This window comes from Aotus nancymaae, unplaced genomic scaffold, assembly GCF_030222135.1.
Source record: "Aotus nancymaae isolate 86718 unplaced genomic scaffold, 86718_ANA_hifiasm-v0.15.2.pri h1tg000025l, whole genome shotgun sequence".
Classification (NCBI taxonomy): domain Eukaryota; kingdom Metazoa; phylum Chordata; class Mammalia; order Primates; family Aotidae; genus Aotus; species Aotus nancymaae.
Genome location: NW_026988438.1, coordinates 2819066 through 2840769, shown reverse-complemented (window position 1 = coordinate 2840769; position 21704 = coordinate 2819066). Strand labels below are relative to the sequence as shown.

The following is a 21704-nucleotide window of genomic DNA, read 5'->3' as shown; positions in this document are numbered from 1 at the left end:
TCTTGTCTCCACTATAACTCTTGGCAGGCTTTCTTTGCTACTGATGAGGCAGAAATAAAACTATGCTGTCATTCTCAGATTTAAAAAAAACATTTATTGTAATACGACTATTGCAAACACATTAAAAAAACTAAATAGTAATATTACAAAATCTCTATACTTGCACATTTAGTATTTGTCAGTGTTCCAGAGGTTTTTCTCCATGAAATTTGACTTCTTTGAAGTGAAGGCATTTTTCCGTCATCCCTTATAACTCTACTTGAATAAGTCTTAATGCTTTCTTCATGTTGTCTATCACTGAAATGAGTTAATATATATTATGCTATTAATAAATGAAAGTACAAATGCTATGATCTAATAACTCTAGAATCTGAAATTAACCCATTTAAATTAATAGCTTAGAAAACATGGGAATTCATCTGTGACATTAAAGAATATGCTAAAGGTGTACATGTGAATTTAGGGATTAGACCATTGAGAGCTGGTTGATCATCTTTATGATGAACAGTTTTATCAGTGGTGCTTTGAGTAGTACGTCTTTTTCTTAAATGGATCATTTTGTATTAGTATTGCTAGATCTTACAGGCACAGTTATCTTATTAAATATAGTTGATAATGAATGTTGTAAAAAATAGATATGGCCAGACTTGGTAGGTCACGCTTGTAATCCCAGCATTTTGGGCGGCTGAGGCAGGGAGATCACTTGAGGCCAGGAGTTTGAGACTATCCTGGGCAACATATCAAGATCCTTTTTCTATTAAAAAAAAAAAAAAAAAAAAAAAGGAGGATTAACGTCCTAAGTAAGACTGTACCTCCTTGCTTATAGGCCTTAAAGAAAGATGAAATGATTTTACTATTATCATCATTTGAGGATATCACATGAGATATTTGATACTAGGAGAATGGACTGTCTCAAGTTTGTGTCATTTTAATGTGCACTATATTCTTTTTAGTGGTCTCAGAATTTAGAAATCATAAAACCCCTTAGGCATCCTTGTTAAAATAGATTCTCGGGTAGCCCCAAAATTCTGAATTTGGTGAGAGCTAGAAGTTGGCATTTTTTTGTTTGTTTGTTTTTTGAGACGGAGTTTCGCTCTTGTTACCCAGGCTGGAGTGCAATGGCGCGATCTCGGCTCACCGCAACCTCCGCCTCCTGGGTTCAGGCAATTCTCCTGCCTCAGCCTCCTGAGTAGCTGGGATTACAGGCACGCGCCACCATGCCCAGCTAATTTTTTGTAGTTTTAGTAGAGACGGGGATTCACCATGTTGACCGGGATGGTCTGGATCTCTTGACCTCGTGATCCACCCGCCTCGACCTCCCAAAGTGCTGGGATTACAGGCGTGAGCCACCTCACCTGGCCAGAAGTTGGCATTTTAAACACCACCACTAGCCTCAATGATTCTGGCTTGTGATAGCAGTTTGCGGAGAAGCACTATGTACGGCGTCACTGGCCCTTAACAAACAGGAGTCAGCTATGACCAGTGTTTCGGTCGTTTGTGATACTTACATAGGGGTAGATCCTGAGGCTCATATGTATACAATCTGTTAGAGTATCTTCCAGTTATATCAGCCCTGACTGTTAAAGAAGGGTCTGTCAAGAAAAAAACCAAGTCACTAAAGTATAATTTAGTATGTTCTTTTTTTACTCTTTTAAAATTTTTATTTTATATTCGGGGGTTATGTGTGCAAGTTGGTTGCGTAGATATATTGTGTGATGCTGAAGTCTGGGCTTCCATGGAACCCGACACCCAAATAGTGAACGTAGTACCCAGTAGTTTTTCAACCCTCGGCCCCCTCCCTTCTTCCCCTGTTGTGGAGTCCCCACTGCCTATTTTTCCCCTCTCTGTGTTCATGTGTAAACAGTGTTTAGCTCCTATTTATAAGTGAGAACATGCAGTATTTGGTTTTCTGTTTCTGTGTTAATTTACTTAGGATAATGACCTCCGACTGCATCCATAAAATGTTCTTAGAATCATTTTTGTTTCTTTTTTTTTTTTTTTTTTTTGAGACGGAGTTTCGCTCTTGTTACCCAGGCTGGAGTGCAATGGCGCGATCTCGGCTCACCGCAACCTCCGCCTCCTGGGTTCAGGCAATTCTCCTGCCTCAGCCTCCTGAGTAGCTGGGATTACAGACACGCGCCACCGTGCCCAGCTAATTTTTTGTATTAGTAGAGACGGGGTTTCACCATGTTGACCAGGATGGTCTCGATCCCTTGACCTCGTGATCCACCCGCCTCGGCCTCCCAAAGTGCTGGGATTACAGGCTTGAGCCACCGCGCCCGGCCATTTTTGTTTCTTAATCTAAAAGAAATGTCAAGCAAATTTATAAGCAAAATTAGTTTTCATACATGTCAGTTCTTGATGAATTAACCTGAATTCTCCTTTTAGTGTGTCATAGATCTCTGTCAATCTAGTCTGAAGCACTGTACTAAAAGTATATTGGGATACAGATTTAATAGCATACGTGCTTTGAAAAAATATTCAACATTTTCAAATTACAGATATAGTGGATTTTGATTGTAGAGCCAACCAGAGTTGATAATGATTAGATTAGAAATGACTTCTCTTTAAAAAGAATAGTACTTATACTAGCATTTAAAAATAAAAGCAAGAATGCTGATTTCTACTAATTTTATAGATCTGATGAAGTGAGATCACCTACATACCTACAAACATGATTCTAGGCACATATTGCCCATCAGGTGATAAATTCTTATCAGTGGTCTCATGCTAGCAGGAAAAGAAAAAAAAATGTTATTGGATTCGTTTGTTTTTGATAGTTAATTTCAAGATGATTTTGTGTGAACTCGATTGTCAATAAATTCTATATTTTGGCCTTTTATAATTCTATGTAACTTTCTTTATTAACCAACATAAGCTCTTTGTGCTTTAAAAGTAGAAAAAAACGGTTTCAAATTTTCCTTTAAATTATAATATTAAGGAAACAGAAAGTTCATGTACCATAAGGTTTAACATGATGAACTTATTCTGAGCCATTTCTTGTATTTCTTCATTTTGGGCAAATACTCTTTTTAGTCCTGTAGGGAAAAACAAAATTACCAGTTAGTTTGAAGGATCAAGACATCTTTAATATAACATAGCAAAATAAAGCTAATATTTAGCATTTGTTTGCATATACAACTCAGGTGTAAATATTAATAGTTCATTGGTGTATTGCTACTTTGTCCCTCACTGGGAAGCAGTGAGGGACAGTCTGTTCAAAGAGACATCAAAGGATAACCACAGTGAAGACACTAAGTTTATAATTTTATGTAACTCATTGACTCATTGGTTAAGGCAACAACTTTTTTCAGTGTTTCTCCACCCTTTCTTTTTGTGGGAAGAAGAGGAATATCTAATTCCCAAGGGGATATAACAGAAATATTCAGTAGATTGGTAACAATCATTGTGATCTTTAAGCACTTTAGTAAAATGCTGGCACTCTGGCAGTCATCTTTTTTTTTTTTTAAATGGGATTTACTGACTGCCTTCGTAGCTATTATTACCAGGTCACTTTTCCTATTTTATATTGGATATATTATGTATTAGAATAAAATCTCAGGAGCTAAAATTACCTTGGGAGTATTGACAATCCTCCAGGTGATGAATAACCATTAATGGCTTCTTACTAAACAAAGAAAGTGTGGAATTAAGTCACATGATTAACTTTGAGTCAAAACATACAGGGAGTTAAATTTAAAGTTGTATTCATTTCAATAAGACTTGCAGTAATAATCTCAGATTTACAAATCATAGCACTGTAGTCAATAGCAGTGACACTCTATTTGTGGCCCCAGAAGTGATAGTGTCAGTATCACTAGGTAGCTTATTGGGAACTTACATTCAAAGTCTCCATTCCAAAATTAGCTGGGCATGATGGTGTGAGTCTGTAGTCCCAGCTACTCTGGAGGCTGAGACATGAGAATAGCTTGAACCCAGGAGGCAAGGCTGCAGTGAGCCGAGATCACGCCACTGCTCTCCAGACTGGGTGACAGAGCGAGACTCGGTCTCAACCAACCAACCAACCAAAGACTCCATCCCAGACCCACGCAGTCACAATCTCTGGGGTGAGGGGGGATTTCAGGAATCTGTAGCTTAATAAGCTTATCAGGTAATTCTTACGTACACTATAGTGCAGTTAGAAAAAAATCAATTCTGTATCCAGAGATAAAGGGATATTATGAAAAATGTATTTGTTTCCAGTGAACACCTAGTATGAGATTTCAGGAAAGTAAAAGATTATTAATTTAGTTTTTTAAAAAGTTTTTACAAAAAAGCTATTAATATTACGCTACCTTCACATTCTTTCATTCTTGCACATTGCAGAATGTACAAACAACCTAAGTGGGAGTTTCCTATTTAATACATTTTTGGGGGGTCATTTTGAGTTTAACCACAAAAAAATTTAAAAGATAAAAATTCTTCCTCCTACTGCTGGCTTCTCTAAGTATGCTGTATTACTTTTTCTTATCTTTTCTCCCAGAGGTTTTCAGGTATATAACTGAAATCTATATGAATATGTATATATATTTATCACTCTGATAGTCTGCTATTATTATGTTTTCTTCCGCGTGTCCTTGGGCTGAAAAGGGCTGAGGATGGCTGGCAGACAGTTCACTAGCTCTATTCTGACTCAAAGGAGGAGACCAGGTTTCCGGCTCAGTGGCTTGAGTAGATTCACCCAGAGATACCACTGCATGAAGCTGGGCTTAATGTCCTTCATTAAGTTGGGCTTCATCTCCACTGTCAGGGTCTATCGTTCCATGTTCCCTGTCAGTCAGGGCTTCCATTTTCAATCTTCCAAAGTGTCCCTTCAGAGGGAGCCTTCCAATAACTTAGATAAAAGAAATCTGAGCTTAATTTCTAATTGGAATGATTAGTAGTCAGTACGGCAATAGCAGAGTTTGGAGGCATAAAGCTGGTAGACGGAAGTCAGGAAAAAGTGCTCTTGCTGACAAGGAATTTTCCCAGTACTTTTTATTTATTAGAAACCACTGGGGTTTGTGCAAGAGTCAAAAACTTGATCCTCCTCCTTGGCAATGAGCACATCCTCGGACTTTGTTGGAATGTATCGCCCTTCTCGTATCTATAGATGGGCTATACTCCCTGAGTAAAGAGCGTGTATTCCAGTCACCACTGAGGATATCTGCAAAACTTAGAAATTCACTGGCTCTCACAATATCATCAATTTCCACAAAGAAATCTGCATAGTTTGGGTGAAGATATAAATTAGATAATTCTCCTGGCATGTGTGACTTTTCTACTACATCCTTAGGTTCAACAAGCAATATATCCCATTCATATTTTGATAAATGAGAGGGCAACCGATGTGAGTATAATTCTGTTAAAGAGGCTCTTTTGCAATTAGAATTTTCCCCAAAACTCTGAAGAGAAACAGAGAAACATCTTTGCCACCAATAGCTTGGACCTCTTGATTTTCAAAAACCCTATCAGGTTTTCTTCTTCATTTGGATTTTGACAGCACAGCATTTGACTTTAAAGACATTGCTTTTCTACTTGGCCATGCGTTGTTTTCTCCTATTGGAGAAGAAAACTGGAGGCTGTTTACTGCACTTCTGACGTCACCAGAACATCCGTGACAGAGCAACTCTAGAGAAGTGTTGTCAGGGACAGTAATTTTCCTCCATTCTTGTTAGCTTCTATAGTCACTATTCAATTAAGACATTTAATCACAATTGTTGGTGCTACAGGGTTGAAACTAATATTTGATATAGAATATTCCTCCTGGATTTCTTTGGGAAACAATAACCTTTGATTATTATCTCCACTGAGACTGTCAGAGATTATAGATATAAGAGGACATCAACCAATCTTCACATACTTCCTTAGAACTTCATGTAAAGTATGAGAATTCCAATAAAACTGGTTAGGTAAATCTTCACCCAGAATTATCTTCTCATCGGTTCTCAGATCATCGCCAAGCACTTGTAACTTGTTATACTTTGTTGCTCTTAGTAGACACTCTTTGAAAACTGCTATCTGAGACTGATAGGGAAACATATGGAAGCTTGATTCAGTGTTAAACTTTTCCTTGAAATCACCTTCTTGGAAGTCTGGTAAAACTGGATTAATTCACTCTTGTACTTGAATACCATGCTCCTTTGATAGCTTTTTAATGGTCACTGTCTTTCCATGTCCAGGAGGAGCTGTTATTAATAAAATAGATCCATCCTGTTTTGGTTGCCTTTCTAAGACTTGAGCTTTTAACTAGGTTTCAAAAACTTCCTTTTTTTTTTTTTTAAATTAAATGCATGGCATGTTCATGCTGAGTTTCTGGTTTATATTTATCCACCCATGGTTCATTTTCAGACAGATATTCTTTTGAATTTTCTAAACTGTAAATCTGTTCTAAGGAAGATAGATTTCCTCTTTTTCTAGCTGGCAATCTGTTACTTTCTAATGTAGAAGGCCCATTTTTCCTTCTATCTCATATTTATGCAAAAATCAAGAGTTATTCACACCTAATGAGGGGTTATTCACACCTATGAGGAGTTATTCACACCTAATGAGGTGGCAGTAATAGTAGCGATGCCTCTACACCCTAGAAAATCATCGAATGATGGGTCAACCCAGTCTGTTACCTTTGTGGAAGATACCTTTGGCCTGAGAAAATTTGTGACATTATAAACTGTAATAGTTCCCATCCATAGTATAGGACTTGTAGTATATTAAACTATAATTCACCTCCTTTAAAAAGCAGGTAACTGTCCCTGAAGATGCCACATTCCTGAAATGAGAGATCATACTGTTTTTTTTTTTTTGAGACGGAGTTTCGCTCTTGTTGCCCAGGCTGGAGAGCAATGGCGCGATCTTGGCTCACCGCAACCTCCACCTCCTGGGTTCAGGCAATTCTCCTGCCTCAGCCTCCTGAGTAGCTGGGATTACAGGCACGCACCACCATGCCCAGCTAATTTTTTGTATTTTTAGTAGAGACGGGGTTTCACCATGTTGACCGGGATGGTCTCGATCTCTTGACCTTGTGATCCACCCGCCTCGGCCTCCCAAAGTGCTGGGATTACAGGCGTGAGCCACCGCGCCTGGCCCATACTGTTTTTTTTTTTTAAAAATGATTTGCACATAGGTGGGTATGTTTCTGAGTACATTTCCAGAAGTAGAATTTCTGGAAATACACACAAAGAGTGTGTGCATTTATAATTCTGATATATACTCTCCATAGAAGCTATACCAATTCATATTCTCTCTGGTAGTGTAAGCAGTAATTATTTTCTCTATTCTCACTAAAGCTAGTTACTAAATTTTTTTCATCCAATAGGTGAAAAAAGAGAAATTAATGTGGTTTTTCTTTCTTATATAAAATAGTCAGTCTTACATGTTTGAGTTACTTATTTTTCTATTCTGTGAACTTTCATATTCTTTGCTCATTGTTTTCTGTTTGTTTAGCTTTTTCTTATTAATATATAGGAGCACATTGCATATTAGAGAAAGTCACCCTTGTAATACGTGCTGCAGAGGTTGGGGAGGGATAACGTGGGGAGAAATGTCAGATACAGGTGACAGGGGGATAGAGGCAGCAAAGCACCTTGCCGTGTATGTACTTGTGCAACAGTCCTGCATGATCTGGACATGTACCCCAGAACCTAAAGTACAATAAAAAATAAAATACATATATAAAGATATATTTCCTTTGTTCACTGTAAGTTTTTGGTTATGCAGAAAATTCCATATAATTGAAAATATTAGTCATTTCTTTTAGGCTTTTTCTTTTCTCTTTTCCTTTTCTTTGGCTATGCTCAAGTCTAACAGGACTATAGTGAGGCCGGGGTAGCATCTAGAGTAGAAAAATTAGGGGCTTTATTTTTGAACCCCAGGTATCTTTCTTGCCTCACTATAATCTTGACTCTCCCCTATTCCAAGCATTTAAATAAATAAAATTTTGCAGTAGAATCTTCTAGTTCTTAATGTTTTAATTTTTACGATTATATCTTCCTAATTTATTTTTGCATAAATATGAGATTGGGATGAAAATTTATGTTTTTCTCAGATGGCTACCAGCTTCTCTCAGACACTAATTATTACATAACCTGTGTCCCCTATTCCTGATTTAAAATTATTTATCTTTTTGATAATAATCTTTCTGAAAGGAGTGAGGCGGTATTTCATTGTAGTAGTAATTTGTATTTCCCTGATGATTAGTGATGTTAAGTATTGTTTTCATCTACCTGTTGTGCTTTTGTATGTCTTCTTTTAAAAAATGTCTATTCAGGTCTTATGTCCATTTTTAAAACGCAAATTTTATTTGTGTTTTGTTGAGTTGAGTTCTTCATATATTTTGAATACTTACCTCTTTTCAGATACATGGCGCGCACATATTTTCTTCCATTCTGTTGGTTATTTCTTCATTTTGTTAATGTCTTGTTTGCCGTAGAGAAGCTTTTTAGTTTAATGTAATCTCACTTGTCTATTTTTGCTTTTGTTTCCCGTATTTTTGAGGTCATATCCGAAAATTCATTGCCTAGACCAACGTCTGGGTATATAGAATGATTTTTTAAAATACTGCTTTGATTTTAAGTGGATTGTGAGCATCAAAGGAAATAGGCTCTTTGTATAGTTATTCACGATTTTCTTCTTTTCAATAGCAAAATAGTATTTTATTGTGTACATATACCGTATTTTATCGATTCATCTCCTGACGGTCAGAAAAGATACTTGATATAATTTCAGTCTTCTTAAGTTTGTTAGACTTGTTTTGTGGTCTATCATGTGATCTGTTCTGAAAAATAATCGCTATGCCATTGAGAATGTATCTTCTCTTGCTGTTTGATTAAATGCTCAGTATATGTTTGTTAGGTCCATTTGGTCTAAAGTGTAGTTCAAGTCCAATGTTTCCTTATTGACTTTTTTGGATGATCTGTTCATTGTTGAAAGTAGAGTACTGAAGTCCCTTAGGATTGTTGTAATCTATTCCTCTTTTCAGATCTATTAATATCTGCTTGATGTATTTAGGTACTGTAATGTTGGCTGAAAATATATTTATAACTGTATCTTCTTGGTAAATTAATACCTTTATTATTATTTATTGACCTTCTTTGTGTCTCTTTACATTTTTTGACTTAAAGTCTATTTTGTCTGATGTAAGTGTAGCTACCTTTTTTGTTTGTTTGTTTTGTTTCCATTTATATAGAATGTATTTTTTGATCCTTTCAATTGCAGTTGATAAACATCCTTTAAGGTGAAGTGAGGCCTGGCACAGTGGCTCATGCCTGTAATCCCAGCACTTTGGGAGGCCGAGGCAGGAGGATCTCTTGAGCTTAGGAGTTTGAGAGTAGCCTGGGCAATATGGTGAAACCCTGTCTCTACCAAAAATAGAAACATTAGCTGGTGCAGTGGCTACTCGGGAGGCTGAGGCAGGAGGATTGCTTGAGCCTATAGTTGGGTCTTGTGAGGTGTTTTTTTTTTTTTTTTTTTTGTAGGGCCGGGGGAAACTGTTTTTTAATACATTGAGTCCCTCTGTGTGTTTTATTTGGAGATCCTAATCCATTTTCAAAGTTTTAATTATTTATTTACATACTTTTATTATATTTTATTTATTTACTAGTGACATACTGTTTAGTATAGCTTTATACAGCGTTTAATAAAGATTAAGTCTTAATCTCCATTGCTCTGTTTTCAGAATGCTCCTAACTACCCTAACTATTCATGTCTATTTTTCCATTTCAATTTTAGAATTATCTTTTAAAAATTTTTTATCATGATTTATTGTGATCATCTTAAAAAGTTTTTAAAGTATAGAGATAATGGGCATTTTTATGATGTTAAGTCTTTCTATCCAAGAATACAATATGCACTGCCAAATACTTTTTCTTTTTAGTGTATTAAGGTTCATATAGATTTTGCACATCTTCCGTTAAGTTTTTTCTGGGGTATTTTCTTTTTCGTCATTGTAAATGAGGTATTTTACAAGATTTTTGGGATGTGATTTTCTCTATATAAATGCAGTCAATTTTTAAATATTAACTTATTCTCATCTAATTCAACAGAATTTTTGTTCTGAATATTTTAAATTCTTTTCAGTTTTTCATGTATATAAATCATCATCTGAAAATAAAGATAGTTTTAACTTTTCCTTTCTTTGTTTTCTACCTTTTTCTCATCTAATTGCATTAGTTAGCACCTCCAGAAAAAGGTTAGAAATTGCTGCGACTGTAGACATACTTGTCTTATTCACACCTTAATGAGACACTTCTGTTTGTTTTCCCAGTAAGCATAATGTTGGTTTTTTGTTGTTGTTGCTACTGTTGGAATGCTGTTTCTTTGTTAGGATTAATTTAAATAAATTAATATTCTCAAATGCAGGGTCTCAAAAATTCAGATATGGATGTTTCATTCTGTTTAATGCCTTTTCAGAATTTTATGGAGATGAGAGATACTTGTATGGATTGTTTCCTTATAAATATTAAATTATTTTAATTAATACATTTCTTAATCCTAAACCACCCTGACATTCCCAGACTAAACCTCAATTTATCAGGGTATAATTTTTAAAGTTCTGCTGGTGCTCCTTACTAATATGTTGTTGGTTTGTTGCACTGATATTTGGAAGTGAGATTCTTCTGTAGACTTCTTTCTTTTTTGTAATGCTTGTTTAATAAGGAAACAATAATCTGGAATCTTTCTTCATCTTTAATTAGTATTGCAATAGAATGTTCTTTAGCTATTTTATTAATTCTTGGGGAGCTTTTGTAATATGTTTTTCAGCTTCATTTCCAAATACTTAATAGGTCTTTAAGAATAAAAATTGTGTCATACTTGGTCATTGAGCCTAGAACAGTGCCTGACACATAGCACTGGACACCCAAGGAATACTTGACTTATTAATTATAAATTTGGATTTTTTAAAAAGTTGCTCAAATTGTTCTGATATTCAAACAGGTCTTAGAACTGCTGCCCTAAACCAGTTTTCTGTTTAAGCTTGTATAATGCCTATAAAATAATACTGCTTTGTTTCTACAACATACTGAAAAGCTTACTTGAGTAATAAATACATGAATACAGAGGTATTTAGAACTTTTGTTTATAAAATGCATTCTAATAGCAACTATTAGTCATACAGTGGCATACAATAGCAGAGCAAATACTTGTGGCATCTTTTTAAACACTAAAATGTCAGTTTTTGAGTCTTCTATGAGGTATCTATATGATCTGTTAAAATTAACGGAGTAGAGGATACAAAATCAACACATAAAACCAGTAGCATTTTATACAACAATAACAAACCAGCTGGAAAAAGAAAAAAAGAAACAAGAAAGCAATGCCATTTACAATAACCACAAAAAGGCTGGGTACAGTGACTAATGCCTACAATCCCGGCACTTTGGGAGGCCAAGGTGGGCGGATCACCTGAGATCAGGAGTTCGAGACCAGCTTGGCCAACATGGTAAAACCCTGTTTCTACCAATAATAAAAAATTAGCTGGGTGTGGTGTCGTGTCCCTGTAATCCCAACTGCTCAGGGAGCTGAGGCAGGAGAATTGCTGGAACCTGAAAGGCGGAGGTTGCAGTGAGCTGAGATTATGCCACTGCACTCCAGCCTAAAAGACTGAGTGCTGAGTGACACTCCATCTCAAAAAAACAACAAATAAATGAAAGTCACACACACACACACACACACACACACACACACACACACACAGAGAGACACAAACGGGAATATATTAACCAAGCAGGTGAAACATCTCTACAGTAAAAATGGTAAAACATTGAAGAAAGAAATTGAAGAGAACACCAAAAAATGGAAAAGACATCGTATGCCATAGAATGGAAGAATGAATTTTGCTAAAATGACCATACTACTGAAAGCAATCTACAGATTCAGTGCAATCTCTATCAAAATACCAATGACGTTTTTCACAGAAACAAAAAGAAAAAATCTTAAAATTTGTATAGAACCACAACAGACTCCAAACAGTCAAAGCAATACTGAGTGAAAAGAACAAAACTACAGGTATCATATTGCCTGACTTCAAAATATACTACAAAGCTATGGTTACCAAAACAGCATGGTATTGGTATAAAAACAGACACCTAGACCAATGGAATAGCAAACCCACAAATAAATCCACATATTTAAAGTCAGCTGATTTTTTGCAAAGGTACCAAGAACATGCATTGGGGAAAGGACACCCTTTTCAATAAATGGTGCTGGAAAACCTGGATATCTATATGTAGAAGAATGAAACGACTCCTTTCTCTCACCATATACAAAAATTAATTAAAAATGGACTAAAGACTTAAATGTAAGATCTTAAAGTATAAAACTCCTAGAAGAAAATATAAGGGAAGCCCTTTAGGACATTGTTCCCAGCAAAAATTTTATGGGTAAAACTTCAAAAGTGCAGGCAACAAAAACAAAAATAGACAAATGGGACTATATCACCTGAGAAGCTTCTGAACAGCCAAGGAAACAAAAGAGTTAAGGGGACAACCTGTAGAATGGGAGAAATTATTTGCAAACTATTCATTTGATAAGGGCCTAATATTTAGAATATACAAGTAACTCAAACAACTCAATAACAACAAAATTCCCAAATGATATGATTTTAAAATGAGCAAAACATCTTAATAGACGTTTCTCAAAAGAAGACACACAAATGGCCAAGTATGTGAAGAGCTTCTCAATCTCTAATCTCATCTCTAATCATCAAAAAAGGCAGACCAAAACCACAATGAGATATTATTTCACCACAGTTAGAATTGGCATTATCCAAAAGACAAAAACAAAACAACAAATGCTGGTAAGGATGCAGAGAAAAGGGAATTCTTATACACTGTTGATGGGAATGTAAATTAGTGCAGCCATATGGAGTCTCGAAAAACTAAACATATAGCTACTATATGATCCAGCTTTCCTACTACCGAATATTTATTTAAAAAATCAGTATATCAAAGAGATATCTGTGTCTCCATGTTTATTGACTCACTATTCACAATAGCCAAGATATAGGATCAACCTAAATGTCCATCAATGGATGGATACATAAAGAAAAAGTGTTACATATACACAGTGGAATACTACCCAGCTGTAAAAAATAATGAAATCCTCTCATTCACGGCAGCATGAATGAGCCCAGAGGACATGTTAAGTGAAATAAATCAGAAATAGAACCACATATTCTCACTTATATAGGGTAGCTAAAAAAAAAAGTTGAGTTCATAGAAGTAGAACTGTGGTTATTAGAAGCTGGGAAGGGTTGGGAGCGGGAAGGTTAAGGAGAGCTTGATGAATAGATACAAAAATACAACTAGAAAGGAGGAATAAGTTCCAGTAGTATTCTATTGCACTATAGGTGCATATACTTAACAATAGTTTATTGTATATTTTAAAAAAGCTAGAAGAGAGGATTTTTAAGTGTTCCCATCAGTAAGAAATGATATTTTTGAGGTGATGCATGTGCTAATTACCCTGATTTGATCATTACGCGTTGTGTACATGTATCAGCATATCACCGTATATCCCATAAATATGTATAATTATTATGAGTCTACTACAAATAAAAGGAGAATATGAGCTGAGGAGGCATGTTACCTTTTTTGAGCATAAAAGAGACCTTCTTCATAAGTTTGTACCCAAGTGATGTCATCTCCCCATCCTAAATAGAAGAGAGAAATCAATGCAGTAACCAAGAACAACAGAAGAGCCCTGAAATGGTTATCTAAAAAGCAGACATCTACCTACAGATTGTAACTAAGCCATCAAGCTGTTGGCTGACATATGGTGCAGAGGACACACAATTTTCACTAGATATGGAGGTGGTTTCCCTTTAGATTGTAGTATTGAGGTTTTGCTACCGTATTTCAAACCTTGAGGCCCATGGCCTTGAACGTGGTAAGTGCTTAATAAATGTTGTTATGACTAGAGCTGACTGAAAGGAGATCTTTGGATAATGTAGAAGCTCTGGCTTTCAGAATGTTTGGAAAGTAACGGTTAATCTTTGCATACTCTGTAATATTATCTGGAATACTTTGGTCTGTACAATGCCTTCGTATTTTAAGTCCCAGGAGATTCTGACCTTTTCTAAGTCAGTATACATTGTGAAATAAGAGAATTCCAAATTTTGCTTTGAATTCTGACATGGAAAAAACTCTAGTGTGGGAATTTCATGGCGGAGAGATATAATAAAACACATGTGTTTAGAAGCACCCAAAAGAATGGAGAGAAAAAACAGAAAGCAATGAATATTGAGAGAACCCATTAGCCTTAAAGAAACGGTATGAGTAGTTGGGAATGTACATTAGAAATTAAAGAATAAGATCATCAAGGAGAAGAATACACAGAACCTCAAAAAACATGACTGAGTATTTTCAGGAAATGTCTCAGTCTACGAATGAGAAAGATTGAATTAATGTGAAAATTAGAATTATTTGAAGGTCAGTTTGGTCCCAGATTTTCTTACATGTTTCAAATGTTGTCAGACCACAGTTTCTGCCTTTAATATCACGGATAATTAGAAAGCAAGATAAATATGATTCCATGATTTCTGCTTATTTGTTTGTTTTGCATGTTTGTTTTCTGGTGACAGTTTTATTGAAATAAATTCATATACCAATACAACTTCCTACTGAAAATGTATACTTTTAGCCAGGCGTGGTGGCTCATGCTTGTAATCCCAGCACTTTGGGAGGTCGAGGCAGACAGATTATTTAATGTCAGGAGTTCCAGACCAGCCTGGCCAGCATGGTGAAACCCCATCTCTACTAAAAATACAAAAATTAGCTGTATGGTGGCGTGTGCCTGTAGTCCCAGCTACTTGAGTGACTGAGACAGAAGAATCGCTTAAACCCAGAAGGCGGAGGTTGCAGTGAGCCGAGATCATGCCACTTGTACTCCAGCCTGGGTGACAAAGTGAGACTCTATCTCAAAAACAAAAAACAAAAAACAGTATGCTTTTTCAAAGTATATCCACAAAGTTGTATAACCATCACCACAATCAATTTCAGAACATTTTCATCTCTTCAGAAAGAAACCCTATACCATGTAGCTATCACCTCCTCCCCATTATCTTCGACTGCCACGGCCCTAAGAAACCCCTAATCTACTTTCTGTCTCTATAGATTTGCTTACTCTGTACATTTCATATACATGGAATCATGCAGTATGTAGGCTTTTGTGACTAATTTTTTTTCATTCAGCACAACCTTTTTAAGGTTTATCCATATAGTAACATGTACTATTATTTAATTCATTTTTAATGGTTCAGATATTATTTTGTTGTATGGATATACCACATTTTATTTATCTGCTCATCAGTTAATAGATATTTGGGTTGTTTCTACTTTTTGGCCTTTACAAGTAATGCTGCTGTGAACATACATACACAAGGTTTTGAGTGGTATATGTCTTCGTTTGTCTTGGGTATATACCTAGGTGTAGAACTGCTGATCAAACGGTAACTCTGTATGTAGCTTTTTGAGGAGCTGTAGCTGTATCATTTTACATTCTCACCAGCAATGTTTTTTTTTTTTTTCCTGATTTAAAATCTTAACATTGGAAAACATCTCTTGTTAGTTTAATGCCACATCTTAACAGGAACTTTTGCTCTCTGTAATAATCCTGAAAGATTCTCTTCCCAACTTTGCTTGAACACATGTATCTATACACCACATTTTGCGTCAAGTAAAAGTTATTCTAAAACAGCAAGTGAGACTAGGCCTCTGCTTAATTATCCCTGTTCTGTTGCAAATATCATTTAATGCTGGAACATTAGCAATAGGAAAGCTCTCTATTCTTTGCTCCTGCTCAATTTGGTTCCACAAGCAGTAAAGGAACATCTGCTGTATATCTTACTCCACAAAGCAGTGGGAATATACACATAAAGCAATATAATCCCTATTCTAAAAAAATCCATAGCCCTATAGGGAAGCCATATTGCATGATAATAATTTGTCATATACTGTGTCTCATAATAGGGATAGGTCAAAGCTGGCACACAGTTTCAATGCTCTTCATGGCTTCTGCTTATTACTCTAATCCTACCTCTATCTCTGGCTATGTTTTCTTGTCTTTTGATATTTCATTCATTTATCTAACATGTATCTAAGTACTTACTATCTGCCAGGCACTGGGCTAGGTACTCGGCAATTCTGATTCAAAGGAAGTTGATATTTTTTTGATCATTGTATGTGTGCTTTTTTCTCCTTGAACCTTCTACTGTCTTTTTCTAATTAATCTTCCTTTTCTCCTTACTACCTTTTCCACTTCACTGGTGTTGCCCTGTGTTCTAAGGGGCTTCATATGCTGCTCTGCACTCTAAGGAGTTTCATATACTGTATCCCAACTCCTCCCGCTCACCCGTCCCTTTAATCTTCATTCATTCTGAGCCTCATTCTCTCACTTGTTTCACATGTAGCAATAGATGGTAAAAGACTTTGCCAAATATAAACCAATTCTCAATAACAGTCATTAGTCGTCTTCTGTGTTAAATTAGTTCCTTATCATTTAAAAAAACAGAACTTTTAAGTTGTTTAAAATAGGGCATACAAATGTAATATATTTTTCATAAAATTCAGCAGGAGTTTGAAATAGCTGTTTAGAAGTGAACACACAGAATATTGATGCCTTCTATAGCTACAGCAACGCTGCTTAATGCAGACTGAAAAGTGTCTAAGGGCAGTAACTAGTTGGGTCTTTGGCACTTTAAGGCTACTGAGCTCATTGTTTTACAACTTTTATGCTATATAGAGAAACAGAGTTATGTTTAGGAAAATATTTCAGCTTTCTAATTCATTCCTTTTGCAAAAATATATTGACTTTCTGTATATATAGTTTGTATATTTGTTAAACTGAAGTAGAATTAATTAGCTTAGGTAAACATTGATGAGCACTTGGCTGGCACTCAGTACTTCTCTTAAGAAATGAAATGTACTTGGGAGGCAAGTCACTGTTTTAGAATTTGAAATTATATATAATGTATATGTTTATAATAATATATTTTAATATAATTTATTACATAAGATATTAGATATAATTATATATAAATATATACTATATTTACTCTATATATACTATAATATACTTACTCTGTTCCTACCTCTGATATCTATATATATTCCTACATGGTTATTCAAAACTAGCAGTATTACTACAAAGCACTTGACCACTGTTTGCAGTGGTAACGTGGAATGTAGCCAACAAATGGTCAGTGCTCTGTGGTAATACTGCTAATTTTGAATAGCTATGTGGGGCAAATAATTCTGTCCCTACTTCTGTTACTTGGAGATATAGAAACCAACTTTGAGAATTTTTTCTAAAATTTTTTTTAAAGATGAATGTATATTTGTTTCTTAGGACAAAGTAAAACAGTAAGTACTAAAAGAAATGTTTTCTAAACATGTAGCCAGTGGCAATCCTTCATTATGTCTAAAACCACTGCATCTGTCTTCCAGAGTCAATATAGCAAGACTTGGTTACCCCAAATTCTCAGGGTTTGGGGTACAGTATAACTTTCTGGGTAGGCTTATATAAAATCATTCCAAATTATTTTTTGTTTTGGAGGACTGGGAAATAGAGAACTGAGAATTTGAGCAAATTTTGAGAAATCTTAAATTGCTATTAGGACACTCATATGACATAGCAATCAATCATTATTTTCTAGGACTTTGGTTACTAAAGTTATAGACAGCAAGCCAATTCTCTATTATTTCAGTTAAAGATAATGCAAATTTATGTTATTGTTTGCTGGTTGATTTGATCCATTGTCTAAAATAAACTGATCCATTCTGTTTGTAAAAATCTATTTTGAAGTCACACACGACAAAAATCATTCAGTTTAATTTGCTTCATAATTTGACTATGAGTGAAGACAGTAGATATTTTAAAGAGCAATTTAAGTGACTGAGTTTAGAAAATAAAATAAGATTACAGCACCTCTCGAGAGTGTCTGAGGAGGCCTCTTTTCCTTTCTTATTGCAACGGCAAGGTTGGAAGAAACTGTGACGAGTAATAGGCAGAGAGCTGAAGCTGAGTGTAGCATCATGTCTTCTAGAGAATCTCTCAGAAGAAGCTAGATGACAGAAAGGAATTCCCAGAATCTAGTGAGTTACTTCAAGCTATCATTAGAAGATATTTGCTAAGAGCTGGACCAATCCTGTGATGTCAGACTGATCTGCCTTTTTGGTTTGACATGATATAACCAAACACATAGAACTTTAATTCACTTTTTATTTTAAAAATACTTAACTCGACAGATGCTCAGTTGGTGAGAAGTCATGTTCTGAGCATCCTGGGCATAGTGTTGTATAATTAAAAGAGAGATAGATCAGGGCACACAAAGCCAGCTTCTGTAGTGTTCACACCACCAAGATGAAACACAAATTAGGTTATATTTTTTAATGGCTTGTAAACTATAAAGTGACTTTTAGCATGCAGAAATATTCTTTCCTTTTGATTCTCCTGTATCTAATAGGTAGAAACATTTTAAATCTATACCAAGATAAGATTAGACATGAACAAATATTGCTTAAAATAGAAATCAGAGGAAAAATAGAATATGGAGGATTCTCGTCCTTCAGTTCCTTTATTGATTGTACCTTTCTCGTGCTTCAGCAACTGCTCAGACTTTTGCCTGTCATTTATAACACAGCTCTTTATAAAAGTCAAGTGCTGTCATATTACTATAAATTAGACACACGTACAGAGAAGAGTAGACGTGTCGTGATTACATTCTCTCTTGGTTAGCTAGAATTCAAACTGGTTCTTAATGTGCTGTTAAGATGAAAACTAAAGTCCAAAGTTGGGTCTGATCTGGTCATAAACCACCTGATAAATATGTTACAGGAAGTCTTTAATGCTTGTGAGATGTCTAGTTACAGCAATAGCATATAAAACTCATTTGAAAATGGTTGGCACATGCAGTTTTGAAACTTTACCTCAAAATATAAAATAAATGTACAGATATTCTTCATATTTATTTAAAGTTCCTTTAAGATATCTTTCTGATTGACTTATATTATTTAGTAGTGAATTCCTCACCAAAACAGTGCAATTCCTCAGCTAAAATGGCTAGCGAATGATTCTTTAGTGATTCTTTTCAAACAAAGATGTTGCTATAGTTTATTGTAGTAGGCATTGTGGAAAATGGAGAGATTCATAAGACACAACGTTTTGGCACTGATAAAACATTTGGCAATTGTAATACCCTGGTCATTTTAAAATAGCAACTGTAGTCATGGAAGAGAACGACAATTCGGTGGTAAAGAAGTTTATAGATTCTAGGTTTCTTCAGACATTTCCTCATTCCTCCCATTCTACTTCCCTTTCCCGGTGGTGTATATATTACAGCCCCTCTGTGGACTGAAAATAGTTACCACTCCAGGTTAACCTTACTTTATTTCCCTCCCTAATCCCAAGAAAACCCTCCCTCTCTCCCTCCCTCCCTCCCTTCTTCTCTCTCTCTCTCTCATTCTTTTTTTTCCTTTTTTTTTTGGATGGAGTTTCGCTTTTGTTGCCCAGGCTGGAGTGCAACAGTGAGATCCCCGCTCACTGCAACCTCTGCCTCCTGGGTTCAAGCAATTCTTCTGCCTCAGCCTCCCAAGTAGCTGGGTCTTCAGGCGCCCATTACCACACCTGGATAATTTTTGTATTTTTAATAGAGTCCAGGTTTCACCGTGTTGGCCAGGCTGATCTCATACTCTTGACCTCAAATGATTGCGCCTGGCCTGCCTGCTTGTGATCCCTCCCCACACCCCGCATTACAAAACCCTGTTAAACAATTACCGTGGTGCCTGATAAGGATTTCCATCTAAGTTCCCACAACTTATTAAACCATAAAACGTTTCAGAATGTCATGTTGTACCTTAAGGACTCGGTCATCTTGTAATTTAAAGACTGAAGCAAAGAAAGGGTGGGTTTTAGTAGAGGATGGGGACAGTTGACTGGAACACGAAGCCCAACCCAGGGTAGGCAGCCTCAGTTAACTTGGGAGTTGCAGTGAAGGAACTGAGGCAACCATCTAGGACAGGATCTTAACCTGGATCCAGCAGGCTTCTAGAGGCCTGTGGATGAGCTACAGAAGGCTCAAAATCCCCAGAAATTGTGCGCAAAATCTTCTCTGCCTCTGTTCATTTTCCATGGTAAGAGGGTCCTAAACTTCATTAAAATTATTCCAGGGATCTTGGATATAAAGAAGAGTTAAGAAAAGTCAATCTGGAGGAAGCATTAGAAAAAATTTCTATGTTAGGTACAGAGGCAAGCAGGTGCAATCTGCATTTTAAAAAAGAAAAAGCACTTCATCATTTTTTGCTGTTTTAAAGCTGCCAAGTTTTGAGTTAAGTGGGAACCATTTTTCTTTTTCAAATTTCAAGTATTTATGTATTCTTGTAAAATACTTTCTAATTAAAAAATAAAAATCTTGGTTTTCTGGTTTTACACTGACAAATTATAAAATAGATATTAAATATATTCTGTGACAAGGCAATACAACTTGTACATTGCAGATTTTGAATAAATAACGCTTTCCTTGGTAAACTATGGTGTAAATTGCTGAGGGTCCTTTAGTATCGGTTGCAAGGTTAAGCTACTTGGGGGAACACAGATGAATACGGCGTGGTTACAGCCCTACAGCAGCTTAAAATGCATTTGGGAGGCACATAACCATGTGTCGAAAATTGTATAAACATTCATCAATTAGCATTTTCTGACACTAGTATTTTGTTTTTCAAAAGTAATTTAACATAAGTAATTGATACAATAACTTCCTGTATTTTAAAATAAAACAAGACTTTAAAGAATATAAACAAGAGCTACTGTTACTTGTAGAATAATTTTTAAAGAGTCGTTTTTGAGGTTGATGTCATTTATTCTAATAGCATTAATATAAATAGAGATAAAACTATGAAACCAGCAAAGGAAATTGAGTTCGGTAAAAACAGAAAAATACAAATTCATTTCACTTACCCCACCCTTTACTGAAAGCTTTACTTTTTAATAGCAAAAGGTGATTATTTAAATATAGCAAAGCTTGACCACAGATTAAATAATCTGGAAACTTTGCTTGCTTACCTGACTTGGCCAGTGCTCTTGTTGGAAATGTATTCTGGATGTTTCTGGTTAAAAATGGGTGTGGATTTATGGACACACACACACACACACCCCCCCCTGACCTACAACCTCACCTCCATAGAAACGGGAGCATAGTTACCTGAAAGCAAACTTACAAAAGCAGGCTGGTCTGAAAAGCTCTCTACTTCTTTCCAGTTCCCATGCTTCTCACACGGAAAAAGCTCTTCTCTTTCTCTAAATTAAGATTGAATGTCCTTATAAAATGAGGCCAAATACCATCTTTGTGCTTCGTTCTTTTTTACCTTTTATTTCCCAAGGTAATTTAATGTTTGGCTGAAGTTCAGCACAAAAAAAAAAAAAAAAAAGGAAGAAAGAAACCGGAATGAATTTAAGAACTGTGTGCACGCCATTGTTCTTGATGAGAGTGCCGTGAGGCCTGAAGATTAGATATAAAGCAAACAGAAATTCCTGAGGGTTACTATGTTTACAGGAATATAATTAATAGCTAAAGAGATGGGTCCTTTTTTGAGAGAAGGAAATACAAATTCTGTTTTAGAATTGAACACTTTCTTAATTCGATTATTCTTTACAATTTTTCTATAAAACATTTACTGCGTGAAAAATTAGAAATGGACAATTAGATATGTTTATATTTATCTAATAGTTATTCA

At 35.6% G+C, this 21704-nt stretch overlaps 1 protein-coding gene and 1 pseudogene across 2 annotated transcripts; both read right to left on the bottom strand.

Annotated features, from left to right (window-relative positions):
- Positions 1-71: 71 nt before the first annotated feature.
- Positions 72-21122, bottom strand: AGR3 (anterior gradient 3, protein disulphide isomerase family member). 2 transcript variants are annotated; one of them, XM_012450696.2, is made up of 8 exons: positions 21034-21122; positions 17902-18037; positions 13564-13627; positions 3576-3628; positions 2962-3038; positions 2667-2730; positions 1509-1592; positions 72-297 (listed from the first exon to the last, which is right to left on the bottom strand). In XM_012450696.2, the coding sequence occupies exons 2-8, from the start codon at positions 18008-18010 to the stop codon at positions 248-250; spliced, it is 501 nt and encodes a 166-aa protein (XP_012306119.1). In that variant the 5' UTR covers positions 18011-18037; positions 21034-21122; the 3' UTR covers positions 72-247. The 2 variants fall into 2 exon arrangements, with proteins under 2 accessions (XP_012306119.1, XP_012306120.1); XM_012450697.3 differs by lacking the exon at positions 21034-21122 and adding an exon at positions 20929-21014.
- LOC105716250 (cell cycle checkpoint protein RAD17-like) lies at positions 4379-6926 on the bottom strand (annotated as a pseudogene).
- Positions 21123-21704: the final 582 nt, after the last annotated feature.